This window comes from Gracilinanus agilis, chromosome 2 (genome assembly GCF_016433145.1).
Source record: "Gracilinanus agilis isolate LMUSP501 chromosome 2, AgileGrace, whole genome shotgun sequence".
Classification (NCBI taxonomy): Eukaryota; Metazoa; Chordata; class Mammalia; order Didelphimorphia; family Didelphidae; genus Gracilinanus; species Gracilinanus agilis.
Genome location: NC_058131.1, coordinates 500,546,021 through 500,565,594, shown reverse-complemented (window position 1 = coordinate 500,565,594; position 19,574 = coordinate 500,546,021). Strand labels below are relative to the sequence as shown.

Sequence of the window (19,574 nt, the reverse complement as noted above, 5' to 3'; positions counted from 1 at the left end):
GAGAGAGAGAGAGAGAGAGAGAGAGAGAGAGAGAGAGAATAAAGAGAGAGAGAGAATAAAGGGAGAGAGAGAGAGAAACAGAGAGAGAGAGAGACAGAGTGGAAGAGAGGAGAAGAAGGAGGAGGAGGAGTAGTTGTTTTTGTTTTATTTTGCTCGAGGCGTGTGGCTATTGTGGGGAGGGAAATTCCTAGGTCTGCTAAATTCAGGCTAGAGATTTCGGCGGATACTGATTAGATACTCTTGGCATTCTAGTCCCATTTTCCTTTTTGCTGATAAAGCCTTATAATAGTGCGTGTCTGCGTGTGTGGGTGCACATTTTTAAAAAATTCCATGTGATCAAAATGACACCAGCTGTTAGCCTAACACTAAATGACAGCTGCTAGATTAAAAAAAAAAAAGCTTTTAATTTCGGATGTAGCAGTTGCAAGTGACTTGAACAACAGTAAACATAGTGCAACTAAGGAAATTTATTCTTAAGTTTTTGCATTTTCCTGTATGGATATTTTTGTCTTAAGGGAAACTCAAGAGGTTAAGAGTCAAGGAGGTGGAGTTAAATGCTTTTGCCTCCTTCCTGACAGATGATAAAGCTTTAGTTGCTTGTGGCTGCAAATTTTAAATGAGATGAAAACTTAGTAAGGAAAAGTTTCAAAAACATATAGTTTTAGGGGCAGCTGGGTAGCTCAGTGGATTGAGAGCCAGGCCTAGAGACTGGAGGTCCTAGGTTCAAATCCGGCCTCAGACACTTCCCAGCTGTGTGACCCTGGGCAAGTCACTTGACCCCCATTGCCTACCCTTACCACTCTTCAGCCTTGGAGCCAATACACAAAAGTTAAGGGTTTAAAAAAAATTAAAAAACAAAAAACATATAGTTTTATTTCGTTAAGAAACTTTTTGATTGTTGGAAATACTGAATAGCATCCTGTTTACAGATAATGATCTGCCAGGTTTGTTTAAGAACATCTACTGCAAGGAGACATTTAACGTACTATTTCATCTATGCATTCTATTTTCTTTTAGTACTCAAGCTTTTCAGTTTTAAGGTTTAAGTGTAGAAATAAGAATCTGTCCTGGATATCACTTGTCAATCATCCCAAAACCACTGTCTATAAATAATATGAAAACATTGGTCAACAAATAATTTAACTAAATCAGCAAATATCAGTTGAGTCTTTAAAAAATAAAATTATGGCATATTGAGAAAAATGCCTTTTAGTTATTAATACACAAAAGTTCCTCTCATCTACTCAATTTCGTTTTATTATAGCATCATTTTTTTTTGTTTTTGTTTTTTTGTTTTTTAACCCTTGTACTTCGGTGTATTGTCTCATAGGTGGAAGATTGGTAAGGGTGGGCAATGGGGGTCAAGTGACTTGCCCAGGATCACACAGCTGGGAAGTGGCTGAGGCCGGGTTTGAACCTAGGACCTCCTGTCTCTAGGCCTGACTCTCACTCCACTGAGCTACCCAGCTGTCCCTATAGCATCATTTTTAACACAATTCTATTTTTGATTTTTAAAAGACTTCTTCCCAACAAACACTCTCCACAATCTCTTCAACATCCCCCATCCCTAAGTCATTTCCAATAGTGCTGAAGGGAAATTATACCTAATTTAGGAAGTTATTGTTGCTTATGCTAACAAAAAAAGTACTCTAGGTGAAAATCTTAATTTCTTTTATCAATGAGACTATTTAAAAAAAAAAGACCTTCAAGCTTTTGGGTGGCTCCTCATACAACTTTTTCCGCTGGAAGCAACTGAGATTTTTGCTTCATTTACTTAAATCTGATGCTTGAGTTAATAATTAAATAATTTAGTATAGTATCTGTTGCTTTCAAGGCTTAGTCTTTGTTTCTTTGTAGTGAAGAGACCACATTATCTAGAACATCCTAGAATGCAAATATTTTATTCTTTCTTCATATATAGAAATGTCTTGTTTTTCATCTTTTGCTACTTACTACCTGTCCTGGTTTCATTTGTTTTTTAACGACTGTTCTATAGTTCTCATATTGTAAGTAAGTTTATTACTTAATGTTATCATGGGAACTTTTGGGGAAAATTACAACCAGAAATTTAAAAAAAATATGTAATAGGATTTAAAAAAAATTTGCTAGAGATTGACAGTTATCATCATCTTAACAGCTCTTAGCTGTTTGATAGGCTATTTCTCTACTTTGCTGTTCAGTAATTTTAGTTATTTCTCTACTACTCCTTATCAAAAGAGCTGGCATCTCCCTTCCTCCCCCAAAGCACACACAGTATTACTATTGAAGCACTTAAAGTATTCGGAATCCATATTTTTGTGGTTTATAAGTATACTTGTATTTCGTTATCATGTGACTTCCACATCTTCATAGACCTTGTCTTCTGTTTTCTTGGTAGTTTTCAAATTGAAAGTTTATTTTTAGGGACAGCTAGGTGGAGAGAGCCAGGCCTAGAGATGGGAGGTCCTGGGTTCAAATGTGACCTCATACTCATCCTAGCTGTGTGACCCTTGGCAAGTCACTTTACTCCAATTGCCTAACCGTTACAGCTCTTCTACCTTGGAATCAATGGTTAGTATTGATTCTAATAAAGAAGGTAAGAGTTTAAAAAAAAATTTATTGTTACCTATATAGCTTCACTGGCCTGTGGCAGGGAAATTATATACTTAGGAACTATTATCAATTTGGTCCATATCCTTTACATAGTAGGTTGATCTGCATTGTAAACTCCTCCAAGTAAGGGACCATACATTCCACCTTATTTAAAAAATGTTCTTTAAAGTATGGTGACTTACATTCAACATTCATTAATATTGACAACATTTGGTAGTGAATGGAAACCTGTGCCACTTTTCTCTTTGTCTCTTGCCTTCCTCTTCTTTAGTCTAATTGGTGTCCTCACTGTTCCCCAGCCCTCCACTCCTCTCCTCTTACTGGATCAACCAGCCCCCCAGGGCTACAGAGCTTCTGGATTTCTGGCTCAGAGGGATGATGTAGGGAATACATTATATTTTTTATTTTTAATTTTTTTAATTTATTTTAAACCCTTAACTTCTGTGTATTGACTTATAGGTGGAAAAGTGGTAAGGGTAGGCAAAGGGGGTCAAGTGACTTGCCCAGGGTCACACAGCTGGGAAGTGTCTGAGGCCAGATTTGAACCTAGGACCTCCAGTCTCTAGTCCTGGCTCTCAATCCACTGAGCTACCCAGTTGCCCCTAGGGAATACATTATAGATATATGAAACTCTTGCTGGTCATTGATCGGCTGCTTAGTTAAATAAACGTATGGTTTTTTTAACTACACAGTGTTTAAACAGTCATTATCCTCCATTTGGTCCTTAAAACCATCTAATAAAGGAGGTAGAGCAAGTATAGGATTAGCATTATTTTCAGTTAAGGGAAACAAAGACCTAGAGGGGTAAAGTGACTTGCTCAAGGTCTTAAATCAGAAAGGAACCATTTTGGGTTACCTCCCAAAGGATTATCTTAGCTGACATTTATATTGTTTTTGCAAAATCTTTTACATATATTATCTTATTTGATCGACAAGACAAGCCTTCACACTCCCTCTTTTTTCCTTCTCTCCCCATCTGATACACAACCTAATATTACTATCTAGCTTAAAATATATATGGTGCTTTAAGATTTGTAAAGAAAAGGCTCAACATAAATTCTCATTTGATTCTCATACCAACTCCACCTCTCAGCACTGGCACCCATATTCCCTGACTAACATGCTCTCTCCACTTCATTCTACTGACCTCTCTGGCTTCCTTTAAGTCCTGCCTAAAATTTCACCTTTTACAGTAAGCCTTCCCCAACCCCTCCTAATTCAAATGTCTTCCTTATGTTAATCATTCCTTATTTATCCTGTCTGTATATAGCTTGCTTATGTATATTTTAGCATGTTGGTCTCCCCCATTAGATTGTAAGATCCTTGAGTACAGGGCTTTTGCCTGTGTGTGTGTGTGTGTGTGTGTGTGTGTGTGTGTGTGCAAGGCTTAGCACAGTACCTGGCACAAAGCATAAATAGAACTGAACCATCCTGTGAGGCAGGAGCCATTATCACCATTTTACAGATGAAGAAACTGAGGCTGAGAGAGATGAAGTCAGGGTTACACAGCTAGTAAGCAAATGAAACACAATTTAAATTCAGGTCTGTCCACTAGGCCACTTAGCTGCCTCAATCTAGGTAGCTGAAACCCTAAATAACCTCTTTCCTGCCCTGGCATTTATACCCACTCGAAGTAGAACTGAGGAGCTGGAGATACAGGAAGCTGATCTGCCGCCCAGTTATGAGTTACATTTCTAAACTGCTTTAAAAAGAAGCAGCAACAGCAGCAGCTGCAGCAGCTATAGTGTTTGGGAAAGAACCTTGGATTTGGAGCCAAGAGACCTTAGTTCGAATTCTGATTCATCTCCAAACTCAGTGTATGATTTGGCCTATTTACTTTCTCTCTCAGCCACTTGTCAGAAGAGAGGGTTGGACTAGATAACCTTTGAACTCCGTTCCAGACTTTTAAAGTCTGTGGCCCGGTGGGCTGGAGTCCGGTTCTCTAAATCCTAGAGGGACCTAATGGAAGAAAACAGACTCTGTGGGGAAAGAGTAGGAAGGAAACGTCTCCAGACCGTGAAGATGCTGGGCGTGCGCTGCGGCACTCTAGGAGTCCACGACTGGAGAGATCCTGTAGAGATGAGATCCCTCCCCTAGTTCGTCCTCTAACCCCCTCTTTTCCCTCCCAGCAGTTCGAGACAGCGGTCCCTTTAAACGTTTTCCTCCTCATTTCCAGCCCCGCCCTCTAATTTGCTCAGCTCGGAACCCCTCGGGGACTGTTCCTTGCTGTAACCTGTCCCACCGGAAAGGACTCCAGCACAAAGAGCGTTCCGGATAGCTGTAAGAGGCTGGGGCGGGGTCACGCTACTGTTATTCTCTAGCCCCGCCTCCTAGGCTTCTGACTGGGCGAAGCTCTTCTTGGCAGGAGGTTCATCTGAGGAAGGATTTGTAATACACCAAGCTGTCTGTGTAAGCTTTCCTCAACTGACCTAACCTGTCGTACTATTTCTTTGCCCCCCCCCCCCAAAAAAAAAAAACAACTGGATCTCAAAGCGCTTTTTAGTCATGCAACAAGCATTTCAATTCCTACTATCTATCAGACATTATGCTAGTTTTGGGGATACACTGGCAAAGAAGTCTTTGCTCTCAAGGAGTTAACGCATTTTTTCGGGAGGTTGACAATGTAGAATTGTAGATGAATACTTTCGCTGATGATCACACTTGAGAAGGCAGGAAACAAGCAACTGGAGAGTGCTTGGATAGAGGAAGATTGCATCTCCCTTGGTCAAATTTGATATGTTCATCTCTGCCATAATGAGAAAAGAGACGATGCAAGAGCTGCAGAACTGGGTTCTAGTCCCAGCTCTCTTAGTAACTAAGAGCATGATCCCTGCACAAACCACTTTTCTCCTAGCTTCAGTTTCCTAATCTGTAACAATTGTTGGCCTTTTCCTACGTCATGTCGTTTAATACTCTCAATACTATGAGATGAGTACCTACTGATATGAATACTATTTAATAATGAGGAAACAGATTTACAGAATTTAAGTGACTTGTCCATAATCATACAGCTAATAAGTAATCAGAAACTGAATTCCAGTCCAAGTCTTTCTGAACTCTTTTTTTTTTCTGAAATCCATTATGCTTTTTAGTATCTCATTGACTCTGTCTTTAAATACTATGTCAAAAGTTTTTTGTAAAAATAAATAAGATACGTGAAAGCACTTTGCAAAGTCCTATACAGGAATTTTTTTTTAAAATCCTGTGAATATTTTAGGGATTGTGAATGACTTTTAGGGCATTTGGGGAGGAAAGAGGAATTGGGAGAGATTGCTCACTTTTCTAATACCAGATAAATAAGTCATTTGTTTTTAAAAAAAATAAAACTTTATTAATATCTTTGTCACCAAAATTTCTACTCATAGTAATCCCTCCCCCATCCCATGATAGAGTAAATTATTTATTTACTTTGTGCCAAGGCAGAGTGGCAAATGCTGAAGATACACTCAGAGGCAAACAAAACATTCCATTCCTTGCTTCCTCAAGGGAACTTGTATCCCAGAGAGGCAAGGCTGCACATAAAGGGGAGCTGGAAGGGGTGATAGAGGTGGCTGGAGATGGCTTGGAAGTGAAATACAATCGAGTGGAGACCTAGAACTAAATAAAATAAAGTTAATGTAGCCCTATGTGCAGGTTTCGATTCTCTGGTTTTGGAGTCAATGGAGAGGAGGGCCAGAATGTAGTGCAGACTGCATGGCTGAAGATATCCAGGAAGTGATGACATAAAATTGGTATTTATTTTAATGAACATTGTATCAGAATGATTAAATTTCTTCTTTCAAGGAGATTCAACTAAATGAATATTTTACAAGCACCTACAATGAGCATACCTGCTAGGGCTACAGAGATGAATTTATGGTATAATATAGATATTTATGTGAATGTGATTATGTAGAGGAGAAGTCTAGACAGTGCTATAGGAAAGTCTTTCAACTGCCCTATTTCTGTGGGTGGCACCATTATTTGCCCCAGGCTCCAAATGTTGAGGTCATCTATTACACTTCTTTTTTTTTTTTCACCTCATTTTCCCTCATATCAAATCACTTAATTCCTGTTGCTTCTGTCTCTATACCATTTTAATTTCCTTACTACATCTGAGTTCAAGGCCTTTTTTTTTTATTAGGCTACTGTAATAGCTTTCCAACTGTTCTCTTTATTCTCTAATCCATCCTTAGCACATAGCTGCCAAAATAATTTCTCTGAAGCATAGATCTGCCCTTATCATTCTGCTGTAAAAATCCTTTAGTGGCTTCCTATTGTCGTAAGTACAAATTCCATAACCTGGCATTTAGGATCCCTTACAACTGGCTCTAACCTGCTTTTCAAGCCTTATTTAACATTCCTTTCTTTCACACACTCTACATTCCAGCCAAATGTGATTACTTAGTTCCTGGAACCACTAAGATCTTTCCAGCCTCCCTTCATTCTCACATCTGGTATCTAACATCCTGATAGAACACTCCCTCTTTATCTCAATGTCTTTTAAGACTCAACTCAGGTACTGTCTTGTCTCTCAAGCTTTCCTTGTCTTCACTGGTACGGTTCATTGAAATTTGTCTGCTTTCATCACATTCTATTTTCTATTATATGTGTATATGTCATTCCACACCTCCCACTTCCTTTATGTAGAATGTAAGTTCTCTGGGGACAGGTACCCTATCATTCTTCATCCTTGAATTCCCAGCACAATCTTGGTCTCAACAAATGTTTTTAATTGAAAAGAGAGGTCTTTCAACTGTGGTTGAGATGAATTAGTGCCGGAGTTTAACATCTATTTCCCTAGTTCTAAACATTTCTCTAGAGATCAGGGAAGTCTAATTTGTGGATGAAGGCTTATTAATTGTTTTGTTTTAAAGCTAAGCCTGCAGTTACCAGGATATTCTTACATAAACAAACAAATCTTCTCTTTTCACAGTACTTTGGTGGATGATCCCTTCACCTGGACCTTGGAGAATCAGATGCTTTTTAATGGCTGCAGATGCTGCTGGGTGAGCAGCCTGAGACTTTACAACTCTCAACTCCTCAGGAAACCAACATTCTTTCTCCTTTAAAACCTTCCACTGGGTCAGTGGTGGTGCTTTTTCTTCTCTGCCTCTTTAAAAGAGAAGGAGAGATAAGATGCCACTTCCATTTGGGTTGAAACTGAAACGTACTCGTCGATACACAGTGTCCAGCAAGAGCTGTTTGGTTGCTCGAATCCAACTGCTAGACAATGAGTTTGTGGAGTTCACACTGTCTGTGGAGAGCACTGGTCAGGAAAGCCTGGAAGCTGTAGCCCAAAGACTAGAGCTTCGTGAGGTAGGCAAATATGCTAATAGGGCATCTTTCTTTATTATTCTGTTCTTTGGTTCTTGTATCCAAGCTTTTTTTTTTTGAAGTTACTGTATATTAATTTTTAATTTTACTTCAAAAAGGTACTGAATAAAAGCTTCTTGAATGAGTTTTATTTTTTCTTAGCTACTTTAGGGAAAAAAAGTTCATTTGATTGTGTGTGATATATTAGATGAGAATCTTTAGTGCCAATTAAAATGGGTTCCCTGAATCTATAAATCAGAATTTATTCAAGGTTTATCATCTTGGTTCTTCAATTCTTGATTTCCTACTTTATCAACTGACTGTGGTGAACTATTTTTTTTTTTGGTCCTGGTCAAACTTAATTTAGCATATTCCTGGCTAACCTTCTCTCTAGGAATGAAGAATATGTTAAACATAATCTATTACCTCCAAATATACTTAAAAGTTAAATACAAATGTCTTTTGCATTATCTAAGTTATCGCTCTCATTCATAAGAAACAGTTGGTTCTATAAGGTTGTAAGTGGTGAGCTGACAAAAATCAGAATTATCTTCTTTATTATTATTATCATTTCAACTATGTCTGGAAACAGTATTTAGTCATTTAGTACGGCTTCTAACTCTTTAAGTCTAGTGCCCCTACTACTACATGTCGATTTATAGAATGATAAGCCTTTCCAGTTCCATTTTTGTTTTTTGAATCATCAGAATTTAACAAACTGTCTTGGACATAAAATTTGATACTTTTCATATTCTATTTAAGTATTTCAAATAGTTATCTGCCTGGGTTTTTATTAATATTGCATTTATTATAAGGGAGAGGCAGGCAATCTGTGTTGTTCGGACCACTGTTTGAGTCATTCAGCTATTGCTCTACTTGTGCACCCCTTTTTCTATTTTTGTTTCTCGCTGACCTCCATCAGATTTTCCTTTCCTCACCTTGCCTTTCATCTTTATTTCACCTGTTTCATAAGTCTGTTGTACTCACTGACTTCGGTTAATCATCCTGGGCTAAAGAGAGTGCTTGTTTTTGAATGATCTAAAAAAATGAGGAAATTTTTCACCTGGTTTGTGATAGGACTGTTTTTTTGTTGGAATAGAGGAATGCTTTGAAAATATTTGAAATCATGGCATCTAAGAGATCCTTTGTACTTGGACAGAATAGTCTACTCTTTACCTCTACCTTCTCTTCTAGTGTTTAATAGTTCGAAGAGTGAGAAAATGGATTCTTTTTCTTGCTTTTACCTTATAGCTAGCATATTTCCTTCAAAACTAATGGAGATACTGCCCTTTTATGTATAAAGAAATATTTATAGACCTATCCTTTCTTGACCTATCTAAATTATTTTACTCAGAAGTAATCACCTCTATTTAAAGCTCATGCCAAATGACCAATTCTGGGATATCCAATAAATGATAATCTTTTACTTTCTCTTACATAGCAAATTTAAAATTATTTGTAGTTGTATGTGTATTCATAGGTATATAAATTTAGATGATAAAAAGTGTTATTGCTTAATCTTAAAACTGTAAAAATCTGGTGACTACTATTTCTTTGTGGCGATGGTGTTAAACGATCTGTTTTAGCACTTAGAATCACTAAACTAGAGGAAACTTTAAAGATCCTCCATGTCCTTTAACTGATAATATATCGGTTGCCTTCTTCTGGACACTTTCCATTTTACCAGTGTCCTTCCTAAAATGTGGCATTTAGGATTGGACAGAGTTCTCATCTTCTTCTGGGAACCTGAGCTCTAATAGATTAGCTTTTGCTTTATCTTTCCAGGAACCAGACCTCCTTTTCACTTCCTGGGCATTTCCAAATCTTGATTCATAATTATCCTTCCCTTCCTCTTCCCCTACTAACAACTCTATGTATTTTTTTTTAACCCTTATCTTCTATCATAGAATCTATTACTTCCAAGGCAGAAGAGCAGTAAGGACTAGGCAATAAGGATTAAGTGACTTGCCTACCTGTTAGGCAGCTAGGAAGTGACTGAGGTTAGATTTGAATCCAAGTCCTTCCAACTCCAGACCTGACAATTTTCCTACTGTGTTATCTAGCTTCCCCTCTGTGTGAGTTTTAAAGTCCTCCTATAACTTGTTTCCTAACTATTTATCTTGATGGCTTGTATTTGTGTCTCCTAGTATCACTAGTTCCTAGTATATAAAAATCCACAATAGATAATTTTTTTTCCATTCATTTTCAGCCACATTCAGGTGGCTAGTAAGGGCAGGTTAGAGTTGGACGATGCTTTAAAAAAATGAATTAATTTGTCACATTCAAGTACTCAGTTAATACCATTCCTCACTCCCCTCCTCCCATTGGAGAAAGGCATCATTTGACCAAAAAATAAAAAAATAAAAATAAAAATATATATTTGGAGGTGGCAATGCATTCTTAAAACAATATTTTTGCATGTAATGTTCTCTTGGTTCTGATTATTTCAATCTTCATAATTTCATGTAGGTCTTTCATTGTTTTTCCAAATTTAACCTGTTTTTCACTTCTTATGGCATAGTAGTATTACCTCATAATCATATTCCACAACTTGTTTAGCCAATCCTTAATACATACTTCTTCAGTTCTCCTTATTATACCAATTATTCCATTAGCTTTCATGGCTGTCCTATAATCCTGTGAATCTACAATTCATTAAAACTTTCAGATCTTTTTTTAAAGAAACTGGACCTATCTGGCCATGCCTCCCATCTAGAACATGTGAAGCTAATGTTTAAAAATACAGTATAAGTGTATACCTTATTTACCTTTATCTTTATTTTATATTAGATTTGCCTAGTGTTTTAGTTTGTCATTGAAATAAAAACTCTGAAAAATTTATGCTGGTCCAACATTTTATGAGAAATAATTAATCAAGAAAGGCCTGCTTCCTCACAATAGAAAAGAAACATTTGATCAAAATGCTTAGAATAGTAAGATGCTACTGACTGCAGCTTTTAATAGGAGTTGAAGACCTAAAATTAAATATATTGGTCCTTGATATTTGTTTAGTTTTCTTATTCTTTGTGACTCCATTTGGAAGTTTCTTGGCAAATATACTGGAGTGTTTTACCATTTTCTCCTCCATATTTTTTTGTGGTACTATGTAAAAATTCAAAATAGTCCTGTTAGATTTATCTTATATCCTACGACTTTACTGAAATGATCTTACCTCCATTTAATTTTTTTTTGTCAGCTGTTTGGGCTTTTCTAGGTATACAATATAGTCTTGTCATGTTAGGGATTATAATTTCTTCAGTGTTAATGCATGTCCTGAATATATCTTGTTTGTACATAGTTGTTTTTATGTTATCGTTCCAATTAGGCCGAACTCCTTGAGAACAGGGATTGTCTTTTGTCTCCCTAGTATCTTGCCCATAGTAGGTGCCTAATAAATGCCTATTGACTGATTTTTTCCCCCCATGACTTATTGTTATAGCTACCATTTCTAACATTATGTCACATTAAGGAAGTTTTAAGCAGTCTTTTAAAAATCGTATTAAGGAACAAATCCTTCTATTCTCTTATGTGAAAAACCTGAAAAGTACTTTTAAAAATCAGTTTTTCTTAACTTCTAAAAAAGCAATCATTCAGTCTTCAAGCTAAACATTCTACTTGGTCAAGATATGGAGAATCTGTTATTGCTGTATTGCTGTATTCTATTTACAAGTTTTAAAAATATATTCAGACTGGTGTTCACTTTGTTCTCTTAGCTTTGTCTTTTTATTTACTTTAGCAATGAAAACTATATTTGTCACTAAGAAGGAACTCGAAGGTTACCACCATTTTTTCTTTGTTTTACAGTCCATATAGTATAGGAGTTACTTGTATTTTAAAAGTTTGGTTAAAAGATTCTTTCTGTATTTCTATATATTTTGGGGCCATGAATCCGCTGCCTTGCAGTTCTTTAAAGATGAATCTGACTTTCTTACTTATGATATTGGTTCACTTAGGTTATCTACTCTTTTATTCATTTAAATATTTTAAATTTTTGTAGATAAGTTTGAACTATCTAGAGTAATTGTTTATCAATTTTTCTGACTTTTTTGCCTTTATGATTTCTCCTCTGTTATTTCTAATTTTAGTGATTTGGGTTTGTTCTCCTTTTCTGATTATATTTTTTTGATCATCAGGTTTTTTTCTCCAGTCATTTAAAAAAAATCAGCTCTTGGAATTTTCATTTTAATTGTTTTCTGTCTTCTTCTTATGGATCCCTTCACTGATACTGGATTTTTTTCCCCCTTGGTATATAAATAGCATTATTGCTTTTCAGGGTTTTTAAAATGAAGATATAATTAATTTTCTTACTGATATAGATAGTATGATAAATTTTCTTTTGAGAACTGCTTTTTCACTAACCTAGTCACTTTTAATTTGTTATTTTTGAACCCTGTTGATCACTTTTGTTTTTTGCACCACAGTCCTATACTAATAGGTTTTCCCCATTATGTATCCTTCTCTTACAATAAAGGAAAAAGAAATGAGGTATTGTGATATAATAAGAGAGGCACTAATTTAGACTTAGACATACCTGAGCTGTTATAAGATGAAATGATATTTATAAGGAGTCATTATTATTACTACCACTATTCTTATTCCTTCAACCTTATGCCATCCATGTCCCATTCTAACTATTAAATTGATTTCAGTCAATTTGTTTCAGGTATTTTAAGCATCAGTTAACTTTATCTTAACTGTTATCTAAGTATAGCTCCAAAGAATTTATCATAATTACTTCTGTAATACTTGTTTTAATTTGGATTCTTAAAATAGCTTTGATCCATAGATAAGTGTAGAGTTGGATTATTTATATTCTACATTCATTAGTGAATGAATATTCTACTTCTATCTTTGGGTGGAATATTAATTCATAATTGGTAAAATATCAGTCATTAATTAAATATTTATTACTCAACAATCTAATTTATATTGACTAAGAAATTTAGTCAGTTTCATATTTTGTGGTTTGATTTGCTTCATTATGTAGAAGAGGCAGCATAGTCTAATAGAAAACAAAGACAACTACATTTAGAATCAGAGGAACTGGGTCCAGATCTTTGTTCAGTCAGTTGGAAAAGACTTCCTTTTTTTAACCTAGCTTCACTGTGAAAGCTGGGACTCTCTGTTGCCTGGTAGGCTCATTCCCTTCCCTGATCACTGCCACTCCTTGTTCCCTTTTCCCCCATCTATCTTGTGGTCGTCTCCCCAGACTCTATTCTGGTCCCTCTTCTTTCTCTACACCCTCAGTTTAGCATTTAAAGCCCTTTCTCACCTTGCTCATTTACTCTCCAATTTAGTTCATATTACACTGTTGCCTAAACCCAGCATTCCAGCCATACCTTTGTCCAGGCTGTGCCTCGTGCCTGGAATGCACTCTACTCTCCACTCAGCCTCTTAAACCCTCTAACTTCCTCTTAGGTTCACAGTCTCTTGCACTTAATAGATCTTAACAAATGTTCATTGGATTGCATTGGAAGGAACCAGAAGATCCCTAGAAGTGAATTCTCCTCTCTCCACCCCTCATCCTGGTTTCCTGGGGTTTCAGTCCCTCCTCCACTCCAGCCGTTGTCATCTTGATTGCCACAAGAGCCACCTCTTGTTCTAGGCATAAAAATTCCTAGTTATTACTTTGGGGGCAGTAATTCATGTATCCTCCTGGTTAGTTTGACTCTGACCAAGTTCAAATCTGGAACAAATCTTTATCCCTGTTTCAGAGGTGGCAACAATTGTTAGAAATCAATGAAAAAAAGATCACTACTGTCTGGCTTAATCTAAAGACTAGCCAAGGATCATCTGGGCACTTAACCTCTCTGGGTCTATCTGTTTTTCTTTAAAAACATTAGCAATAATAACCCATATTTATATAATGCTGTAAGTATTATCATAAAGAAAGTATTTGGTAAACCTAAAGAAAGTTTTGTAAATAGTGACACTTTACTGTTCATGAAATTAAATTGGGAATTAGACTAAGTGATCTCAATGGCCTTTCTAATTCTGAATCTATAATCCTATGAAAACAATTTAAATCTTTTCTTTCTCCTCTTTTATAAAAGCTTTTATTGATAATCTTTTCTTCTTAAAAAAATATTACTAGCACTTTCAATGGACTTCTTTCACTTCCCATAGTGGACCCTCTTGTTAATAAGAAAGTTTAGACTAACAAAACAAATCGGCATATTAACTTTGAAAATGTGTACCTCAGTCTGTCAGCAATCTTTCCATAAATATCACCTACTTAATTTGTGTGAATTTGAATTTACTCTAAGTCCAGCACTCAGTTATATCTGATAAGGCCATCTAGGGGAGCATTAAATAATTCTTACAAGTAGGAGAAAATACAGTATTAAGAGTTGGAAAGGACCTTAGAGATAATATAGTTTAATGCTCTCATTTTACAGATATAAAAAACAAGTCCCAAAGAAGATGTGAATTGAGCCAGCAAGATGTTGTGGTGGAAAGTGTGCAGGACTTGGGAGTCAGGAAGACCTGAGTTCTAGTCCTGTCTTGGATATTTATTAGCTTTGTGAACCTTGGCTAGTTATTTAATTTGTATTGTTCTATTTCTTCTCTAAAATGAGAACAATAATGGCATCTGCTTCTCAGGATTGTGAGGACCAAGTGTGATAATAATTGTAAAGGACTTAGCACAGTTATATAAGAGATACTTAATAAATGTTTATTGATTAATATATTTAGAATCTTAGGATCTGGATTCTGGTCCCACAATTAGGTCAAGTCACCTAACTTCTTTAGTCCAGGGTATAATACTATTATACCCTTTCAGGTCAGTGATCTGTTTGTTGTTCATTTTTTTAAAGCCCAACCCTTTGAACCCCTAGTGCCAAGAACATGCTTGTGCTACCAACTTATAGTGTGAATTGTCAGACAGTATGGTGTATTTGAGATTCCTGTGCTTATAGTCGAGAAGGGGTACCCTGGGACCCTGCTTCTTACACATTATTAGCTGTGTGATCATGGACAAATAAATCTCTTAAGTTTTTTCAACCTATGTTTTTTCATCTACAAAATGAAAATAATATGTATTTCTGCTTCACAGGGACACGGTAAGGATCTTTGCAAACCTTAAAGAACCATATGTCTATCAATAACCAAAAAGTTATTGGTGATAAAGGTTTAGACTTGAGAGCTGGACCCCTAACTTTGGGTTTTTGCATTTAAAAAAAATTCCTTTTCTTTCATCTTGGAATCAATACTATATGTATTAGTTCTAAGGCAAAAGATTAGGAAGGGCTGAGTAATAGGAATTAAGTTATTTGCCTAGAGTCACACAGGCAGGAAGTGTCTGAGGCCAAATTTGAACCCAGGATTTCCTTTCTCTAGGCCTGACTCTCTGTCCACTGAGCCATTTCACTGCCCCCTTTGAACTTTTTTTTTTTTAAAGTTTTGATAAGTTAATTTTACTCCTAATGATTTCTTTTGTATTCTTATATATTTTATTTTATGCATTTAAAATACTCCGAGGATAGGTTTCACCATATTGCCAGAGGGGTCACAAAATAAGGTTAAAAATTCCTGTTTTAGAGGAAGGATAAGTACAGTCCTGTGGACTGAATGCTACAGGGGATAAGCCTAGGAAGAATGCAAAAATCTGAAGAGATAAGGAGAAATAATTCTAGAGAGAAGGAAAAACAGACATTGCCAGAAGAGACCAAGGTCCCATATATAGTGAACTCACCAACCAACTTATATTTTTAAAAGATACACAGAAGATTGAAGCAAGTTCAGGTATCAAAAGATGATGATAAAACTGTAAATCAGTCCAGGAAAACTAGTTGGGACTTCTAAAGTTTAGAATGAGCTGAGCCTGGTGTCAACAAAAAGTATTTTAAAATTATTTTGGGGACAAATGTAACATTAAAGAAAGGATAAGACTTAAGAAGACTGTGAGTGCCCTGTTAATAGGATTTTTTTTTGTTTTTTAGTTTTTTTGTGTGTTTTGCTTTGTATCTCTGGTGTTTAGTACAGTTTGGCATTTAGTACAGACATTTAGTAAATTTAATTGATTGATTGGATGAAAACTGACAAAAGAGAAGTAGTAGCTCCTTATTGTCATCTTCGTTCAGACCATTGCTCTCCTGCAATGGGAATCACTAGCAGTCAGTTGCTCCTCTGAAAGTCATGCCATTATATTATATACTACTTTCCTCTCATCCTTGCAGAATCACAGATCTAAGAAGGCACCTTAGAATCCACATAACCCTACTAAATCCTTTTCCCAATGAGGAAACCAAGCTTTAGAGAATCAAGTGATTTTTTTTCCCAAGGTCACACTAAATTTCTTCAAAGCCCAGTTGAAGGACCATCTTCTATAGTAAGCCAGTCCTGATTCTCTTCAGTTGCTAGTGCCTTCTCTCCCAAAATCACTTTGTCTAAATTTTGTATTTTGTACCTCAGCCTCATTAGAATGAACTAAGAAATAAGGGACTATTTTGTTTTTGTCTTTGTAGTTCCAGGGCATAGCTTGTTGTTTCAGTCATTTTAGTTGTGTCTGACTATTTGTGACCCCATTTTGGGTTTTCTTGGCAAAGATACTATAGTGATCTACTGTTTCCTTCTCCCACCTATTTTATAGTTTAGGCAACTGAGGCAGAGTTAAGTGACTCAACCAAGGTCACACAATTTGTAAGTGTCTGAGGCTAGATTTGAACTCAGGAAGTCATCCTGACTCCAGGCTCAGCGGTCTATCCATTGTGTTATAACGATAAAAAATGATAAAGGCTGATATTATGAGGAAAAGTAATATTTTAATTACCATGGCCATGTTGGTAAAATATATAAGACCATGAGCCTGATTAAAGCTATTTCAAACCTCCCAGCATTTTCTTCCCTCCACCTGGCTGCCTTGTACCAAAAAAGACCAGTCAAAGCCTTATCTCCCCATTTAAGTCATGCTCTATGTTGGTTGACGTCATCAGGTCCAAAACCAGAAACCTATTGGATCACGGAAAATGTAGTTTCAAAGTCCCCACATGTCCACAGGAAGTTTGTCATATATCTACATATCTTGAGGCTTAATACTTCTAAATAGAACCCCAGAAATTCTAAATTACACAGTGCTACCATGAGTGCTTAGAACATAGCATAAATATGGAATGAATGAATAAAAGTGACAAAGCAGAAATTTAAACCCTGGACAGTACTCTCCAAAATCAACTTGTAGCTTTCCCTTCCTCCTCCCTTAACCCTTCTTCCTCCCTTAATTATTTAAGCAACTGGTTTCTTGTCTTTCCTCCTGTGATCATTTCATGGAATTGGTCATAATCTAGTTCTGGATGTCAAGGAAAAGTAAACTCCTCCTCATCCCCCACATTCCTCAAATCCAACTTCAGGATTTATTGATTATGTACAAACTTCTGGTCTTGCTCATATGTAAAAGATTCTATGTGCCAGTGCCAGTTTTTAAGCTTTTTGTTCCCATCTCTGGGAAATGAAACAAGATGGAAGTTCTAGGAAAAACCAGCTCTGTTCAGAACCTCAGCCTAGGTCTGAGTGGTAAAAATCTTTAGAGATTGAACTGGCTTCCAAAGGAGGGTAAAAGGAGCTGGAACGTTTTTCAGATGCTTCAATGTAGTATGAACCAGATCCCAGACACCCTTTGAGTACTTAAGTCGTGAGTAAGTAAGCTAGATAAGGGTGCACATCAAGGTTAGTAGAATTCCTTTGGTGTAAAGGGTTGAACTCATAGATTCATCAGTTATTCTATTTCTGTCCATTCATCCTTTTCCCTTTTTGTGTGAGAAAGAACCTAATCTGGCCAGGCTGTGTCATTTATCTTTATGAACACTATAACTCCTCGATCTCATAATTCCTTGACCTGCTCAACTCCAATGACCTTCATGTCTGTCCTGCTTTAGCCACCTTAGCCCTCATAATCTTTCAAAATAGTTCTACTCCCACAGTCTTAAACTCTGAAATTCCTTTCATGGACTTCCCACTCTTTCATTCTTTTTAAACCTGTTCTTGCTCTTTGGTGTGATATCTAATACCTTATTTCTAGTCTGACTTCCCAGTTCATCCCATCATTCTCAGTTCTGACTTTACTTTTCTACTGACCTGAATTATATGATTGACCATCAACAGGGTGTTCACAATGATCTTGCACACCCTTTACCTTGACTGTTTTATCCTTAAGTCCTAATATGTCTTCTCTTTTTCACTGATAGATTCCCCTAATATCAGGAATTATAGACATGTGATACCAGATCAACCCACTATTTTATAGATGAGGAAACAGAGTCAGAGAGGTTGTGACTTACTCAATGTCACCTGTGTATTTGAGTGGCAGATCTGAGATTTTAACTTGGGTTCTCTGATGCTAAATTTAGTACTATTATCCTTGAAAGTACCTTACCTAATGCATTGGCATCAATACTCAGTATTGGTTCCAAGGCAGAAGGGCTAGGCAATAGGGGTTAAGTGACTTGCCCAGGGCCCCATAGCTATGAAAGTATATTTCTTTAAAAATGTGCTATAATACTGGTTTTCTCTTATTTAGATTACTCTTCTCCCTGTCCATCAATTAGGGCAGATTCTTATTTATATAAAATAATAGTCTAGTTAATATGTACATTTATATACACTTTAAAGAGTGACTCATCACAGTAATTAGATTTTCAGTTCTGTATATATTATGTGGGATCTGCATAGGACCTGTGGGATGTTCAAAGCTTTTTTTTTTTCCCTTCATTAATTTGAAAATATTACTCAGTTACTTAGAATTCAGCCCTCAGGGGTATTGGTTAGAAAAACCGATGACAACAAAAGGAGCAAAAAAATAAGCAGCGTTGGGGAGAAAATACAAAACAATGAAAAGGGAAAATAGATAATTTAGACTACTTTGTTGAATTCTATATTAATATCTACCTAAAGTGGAAAAAGTATCAAATTGTTGGGGAACAACTTAAATAGATTTATGAAACTAGTTTGAGCCAATAGTGCTAGCTAATACACACATTACTAGACTTTAAATATCTAGAATAATTTGTTGGAATAGCAAAATAATTCAGATGTTGCTATTTATTGGAATTACATTGGTATTTAAGGATTTAATTTTATTAATTCTTTTTATTTCCATTAAAAAGAGAGTATTATAAACCATATTAAGGATTTGTTATATTTTGCCAAAGTGAATATTGTCCATATATTTCCTCTACATATGATAACTTTCTTCTATTATTATTTATTCAACTTGTAAAACATAATCCACAGCTCTTTTGATTTACACTCTTGTAGGGATTGGGGTGTGTGTGTGTTTATGTTTATCTATGTGTATGTAATATGTATATATGTCTTCACCATGAAATATACATATAAACACATGCAAATATACATACCCCATGGTCATCCATATGTAATGATCTAAGATTATATAATTCTGTGAGTCTAGATCCAAGTTGATCTAATACAGAATTTCAGTGTTTTATGGAGCTGTAGGAATTTAAGAGTGAGGGTCTTGAGCAAAGAAGCAGCTCCTCCTCTAGGGTAGTTATAGTAGCAACAGTGGGAAAGATTAATTGGATTTGCATGGTTTTGTTTTTTCTCTATTAAGTCATATTTATTATGTTAAAATAATATAACAAATATCTCTTAAAACAAGAATACAGTATCCAGTCCAAACTCTTCCTTGACTTCAGTGAGATTCTTTTCACAACTTAGCCCCTGTTTGC

The 19,574-nt window shown here is 36.1% G+C and overlaps 1 protein-coding gene across 1 annotated transcript in view; it reads left to right on the top strand.

Annotated features, from left to right (window-relative positions):
* The first annotated feature begins 7,710 nt into the window (after positions 1-7,710).
* PTPN21 (protein tyrosine phosphatase non-receptor type 21) overlaps positions 7,711-19,574 on the top strand; it is a 102,176-nt gene continuing 90,312 nt past the window's right edge. Inside the window, exon 1 of the mRNA XM_044664990.1 lies at positions 7,711-7,890. Coding sequence (XP_044520925.1) covers positions 7,711-7,890 — 180 coding nt within the window. The remainder of the gene's footprint in view (positions 7,891-19,574) is intronic.